Genomic DNA, 5,554 nt, shown 5'->3' on the forward strand with positions numbered 1-5,554 from the left:
TGTCATTTTCCTCTACTTCTTTTGTATGTTTGTCACTCTCTTGTGACCTGCTATTTCCGGGGTGCCTTGATAGTCGAAGCAGACCTTGTGCTGTTGAAGCTAGAGAGGTGAGCAGAGTAAGCCTGATTCCCTCTAAAGACTTCTCTGTTGACACCCACCCCTTGGCGCTCATATAAACTTATGCAGTTGCAAGCGCCGTAAAACCCTCTACTATAATAATAATAAAATGTATCGACGCCGTTCTCTGCCCTCCAGCCCCAACAAAACATTTTCTGGTCAAGTAGCCCGGAAACCACATTGCCTAAAAATCGACTTTTTATGCTTTCCAGTGGCCGCAGATCTTTCTTCATAACACAGCTTTTCGGTGTGAAGATCGGACTGTAAATATCTTATCATTAATAACTTTACAGTCCGATCCTCCCGTCGAAAATGACGAAGAAAGATCTGCGGCCACGAGAAAGCAAAAAACGTCGATTTAAAAAAAACCGGGGTACAGATCTAGGGGTTTCTTGAATTGAACCATTGATATGAAAGTAAACTTTCGAAATTCCTTCGTATTATAAATCCCACCGTGGAAAGGATTTGGCATCAGGAGGCCAGTCGGCTCTGCAGACTTCTACGTGAACGGAGCAAAAAATCAGCCCGGATGTCCGCCTGCCCCCTTCAACCTCGGTCATATCATTGCAAATTTATCAGGTAAATACTCACACGACATTTTGTGCAGCATTCAACCTCGTAAAATGATTAACAGTTTCACACATTTGGGAAGAATATGTCGAATTTAATCAGCATACATGTTAAATATTATTATTTACCTTCTTCTATGACCTTTTTAACAGTAGGAACCGACAAAATGTCTTTTGTATAGGAAAAGAAAATCTAGCTTTGGAAAATAATATGAATAAACAGTATACAATGTAAAATTGTAACCAACGTACGAACACATTTTTTACTAACATAATATATTTTTGTATGTGTCCATCCTTTTGGTCAGTCAGAAATTTCCCATTTTCAAACATGTATTTAGCGCTAAAATCACCAAACTGTGTTGATGGTACCATAAAAGTGATTTCAAACAAACAAGTAAACAAGCATTAGCATTACATTACATAGAAGACAATGATACCATGGGGTCCACGCCAATAGCTAGTAGGTCCTGTTACTTATCTTTCCCTCTGTTATTTCTCTCTATCTTAGTGTTTTACTTTCCCTACAGGTCCACTGCCGTGTCAATGCATTTCTCTATACAATGTACTCAAGCAAACAGTAAAGCTATGTCATTATGGAGAATTTGTAAGACGGAATGAAAGATTTCGCAAAGGAAACCCTGACGAACAGAGATACCCCTTTTTGTACTGATTATGATTTTCACTTTTATCGAATTTGTTTGCGAAATGCACGCTTAGAGAATTATTTAGAAATCGAGCCAAAATCATGAAAACATTGCTCTACACTCGTAGAATGTTGTGGTTTGAGAAAGTTTTCTTCTTTTTCGCGCATTATTGTTGTTGTTGTTGCGATTTGGGGATCTCTTCACATTACTGGGGGTGGGGGGGGGAGAGAAGAAGGCATGTTTGCAAAGTATTTGTTTCTTACGAATTTAGGGTAAAAAAGTGGGATTTCAAATGCATTGTCAGCAAGTTATTGTACTGCCTGGTTTCGGTACGTGATCTATTTCCCATTGATGAGTTTCTTTCCAAGCAGCGCTCATCACTTCTTTGAAACACTTTTTTTCTGCGCGATTTTTTTTGTGGTTGGTGTATGCACTTTGTACGTACATAACAGTCAATATTGTTCTAGTTAAAAATTAACATCTTTGGGGTCCAAGGATGTGTGTATGGATGGTGGTGTACGTATGTGTGTAAGTTCGTATATGTGTGTGTGTGTGTGTGTGTGTGTGTGTGTGTGTTTGTGTGTTTGTGTGTTTGAGTGTGTGTGTGTGTGTGTGTTTGTGTGTGTGTGTGAGTGTGTATGCGCGGTGCGTCCGCCTGTGTCCGTGTGTTTGTGCTCGCGCTCTGCGGTAGGTGGGGTTGCATTATAAGAATTCAAAAATATTATAAGCACTAACTATACCCGTTTCAGTAGTTATCAAAATGACAGTAATAGCTGATTCGAATAAAAGAAAAGTGACAGAAACTCTTCTCTAGCATAGCTGAAAGCTTTAAATCGATGTTTGTGGTGTAATGGTTAGGCGCTTCACAATTGCATGCAGGAGATCCGAGTTCAATTCCTGAGTGGGGAGAATATTTTTATCGAGAGTATTTCGGCGCTTCTGCTAGGATGTTGTATCCCTCTTAGCTCTTTATGGTCCTAACAGGCATCTGTGTTGATACTACCTTAAAATACCAACTCAACGTTAAAAAAATCGAGAGGCATGGTCGGAAGCGCCCACCTCCTAATTGATCTAAATTGTGTTCACGGGGCGGAGAGTGTTGTAAAGCCACCTACATTTGAAAAAAAAAACCCCAAAAATCATCAACCAGAAAGCTTTAATGAAAATAATAAATAGCATTTGTAGCTTACATACAATGTACCTCTTCGCTTACTCTCTATACAGAAATGCTGTGCAGCCACCGTCGCTCCGTGACGCTATTCATCAACTCTGTGAACAAGTGTCAGTTCCGCCCAGACAATGGCGGTACGTAACATTTCATCTGTTCCTTTAAAGAGCTGTAAATGACCCAAAAGAGACCGCAGAGAAAGATAAGATGGCGGATGGTGGGAAGAGTTTGGGAGAGAGAGAATAGGGAAATTTTGGGGAAGGGGAAAGGAGGAGGGGGAAAGACCAAAGCGTGAAGGTATTTGGGGCGGAGGGGGGGGGCAAGGGGTTGAATTGCTAAGGGTGATTCAAGTTCTGTTTCTGTTTAGAGATATATTGTCCTCGTGGGTCTGGTGTTCATTAATCAGGACCAGGTGGCCTTGAGCACTGCTGAGAAATAATCCATGTTGTTCAGGTGGGTGATAGAAAAAAACACACATAACCTAAATGAGCAAGCATTTTTCCTGTTGCCTACAAGTATGAGATGAAAACCAGTTCTTTATCATCTTTATCATTTTAACATCATTTCATGACATTGCCATGTTTATATCTTGACTACTGGAAACCAATTCTGTAAGTTCGTCTCAAACATTTGACACAATATTATTGTTAGAAATGTTAAAACGGCCAAATTTTAGGGTTTGGCTACCTTCAGAAATTGTTTGATGAGTCATGCCAATTTGATCCAAACCCAAAATTAGCCCAGGCTTTTCGCTGTGAGTTGCAAGATGTCAAAATTCTGCGTACATGAGTACATTGCAGTTTCATGTCACAGAAACAGGTCCTTTATAAGGCTTTCAGCATTTTCAATTTGTGTGGGTAAGAGTCTTCTTAAGCCCCCCCCCCCCCTTCCCCCTTTATTAAATAAGATAAAAAGCGGTTTAGGTGAATAACGTCATAGCACCACATGTAGCCGCCCAGTGAGTGGAGACTCCGGCGGTAATAGGTTATTTCCCGTCACTATAATGGCTGTTAAATCGGCGTCTGTGGTGTAGCGATTAGACGCTTGCATTCTACGAGCAGGGGACACGAATTTGATTACCGAATGGGAAGAACATTCATTATCAGGTATCTCGATGTTTCTACTGGGATGTATCACTCTCAGCTTGGATTGGCCCAGACAAGCAGGGTCGAAAGCCCGACTTCTAAATGGGCTATATTGTGTCCTTAGGGGCATAAAAGACATACCTTTAAAAAAAATAAAAATGACTGTTACTTTAACCGAGTGTTTGTCTATATCTCAAACTGAAGCTATAGCAGGTACTGATGGCTGTCTGATGGGATTCGATGCTGGACCAGAATGTCGAGGACATCTTGATGTCACCACGACAGACACAGATCCCTACTGCTGAAGTAAGCTATCTGAAAATACGTGTTCACGTTGTTTTCTCAACAAATTAGTCGTCGGTGAGAAGAAATACGTGACGTTGTTGGTTTTTGTTGTTGTTGTTGGTTTTTTTGCAAATTATAAGCTCAAGTATAGCTACTTTTCGTTAACACAAAGGTATTTTGGTGTTTTTCTTACTTATTTCCTAAAAGTTAAAGCCATAAGAGAGACGTCAGTAATTTCTGCTTGTTTCTTTTGGTAGAAACTTGGGTACCAAAGGATTTGGGGTCAAAATATAGACTTGGAGATATCTCGTTTGAGTTGCTAGTAAGCAGACTGTGAAGTAGATTTGCAGAGGAGAGTTGGGAGAGGAGATCGAGGACAGGGCCGTGTGATTTCTGGCATTTTTTATTCATCTCTGTGGTCAGTACCGTGCTTGGGGGTGTTGTGAGTATGTATTATGTGTGTGTAAGTTTGGGGGTGGGGCGGGGGGTCTTTCCTGCAAAGTACTCTTTTCTATTCAGATCTGCTTGTTGTCATGGGTGTTTGGATAGCAGTTTCGAGTCTGGCTAGTTGATTAATAATTAATTAAATGGTGTGAAACCCGTAGGATTCAAGTGATCAACTGGGAGGCCCATAACATACGAAAAATGGAACATTTTGGTGACGTTGGGTTTTTTTATTCAAATTTTTTTCAAATAATTCACTAGATATCATTCAAGAAGGAAAGCATACTATTCAGTTCAAGTATCAGTACCATTTCTCTTTCAACAATCAGTGTCTAAAACTGTTTTTCACGAGTCGTGACACACTTGTAGCATGAAGTTGTTGCCCTTTCCTTATACTGTCGAATCCACGCCATTGTATTCTTTTATTTGAAAAATATGTCATGAACATTCGAATTAACACTTCGTATGTGTTTTTATTTCAGATTAGGCGTAGTGTATGCAAAAGCACAAGTTCATCGTGTTAACCCAAAGTTTCCCATTCGACTGAATGGCCTTACAGAAGTTGTATCGTCAATGTACAAATTGCTCAGTATTAAACTATTTCTACATTGTACTTTATCTTGAGTTCCGTTCTTGCACCCATTTGGTTCTGATGTAATGGAGGCTTCCGTGCATTTTATTTGTTTGGGAGTTGTTTAAGGCCACGTGTAAGCCAAAGCAGATATGACAATGTTGTTGTTGTTATTGTAGTTTTATTTTGTTTTGGTGGGGAGGAGCCAGATCGGTCTGTTGGTGTCCAGCGTGCGAGTCCACCAAAGTGTGAATAGCTCTGACGACATTGTGTTATTTCTCGTCATCTGGCTACAAATAGCCAAGAGTTCAATGTACGCTAGACGAAATAATATATATATATGAAATGGTTCCAAAAATGTGTTTTTGTAAAATTATTTTTATTTATTTAGACCAGGTGATGTTTGCGTAGACTTTACTAATTTTGAAACGCTGATTACAACATTTAGATTTTAATCCAAACTGACAATGAGCCACATAATTAATGAAAAAGGGTAAGGGAAACTTCTAATAATCTCCATGACAAAAATTGAGAGACGGGGAGAGAGAGAGGGGGGCGGAAAGACCGAAATGAGATAAGAGCAGAGAGCAAGCAAGGGCAAGAGAGAGTGCGAGAGTGGGCGAGAGTGAGCGAGAGTGAGCGAGAGAGAGAAAGACAGAGAGAGAGAG

At 40.1% G+C, this 5,554-nt stretch overlaps 1 protein-coding gene across 2 annotated transcripts in view; it reads left to right on the forward strand.

The window, feature by feature from the left end:
- Window positions 1-4,925, forward strand: part of LOC101860730 (lipase member I) — an 18,292-nt gene extending 13,367 nt beyond the window's left edge. For both annotated transcript variants that reach the window (XM_005094592.3, XM_005094593.3), the window contains exons 7-10: window positions 580-696; window positions 2,558-2,638; window positions 3,791-3,892; window positions 4,798-4,925. In XM_005094592.3, coding sequence (XP_005094649.1) covers window positions 580-696; window positions 2,558-2,638; window positions 3,791-3,891 — 299 coding nt within the window. In that variant the 3' untranslated portion in view covers window position 3,892; window positions 4,798-4,925. The remainder of the gene's footprint in view (window positions 1-579; window positions 697-2,557; window positions 2,639-3,790; window positions 3,893-4,797) is intronic.
- Window positions 4,926-5,554: the final 629 nt, after the last annotated feature.

This window comes from Aplysia californica, unplaced genomic scaffold (genome assembly GCF_000002075.1).
Source record: "Aplysia californica isolate F4 #8 unplaced genomic scaffold, AplCal3.0 scaffold00085, whole genome shotgun sequence".
Taxonomy (NCBI): domain Eukaryota; kingdom Metazoa; phylum Mollusca; class Gastropoda; order Aplysiida; family Aplysiidae; genus Aplysia; species Aplysia californica.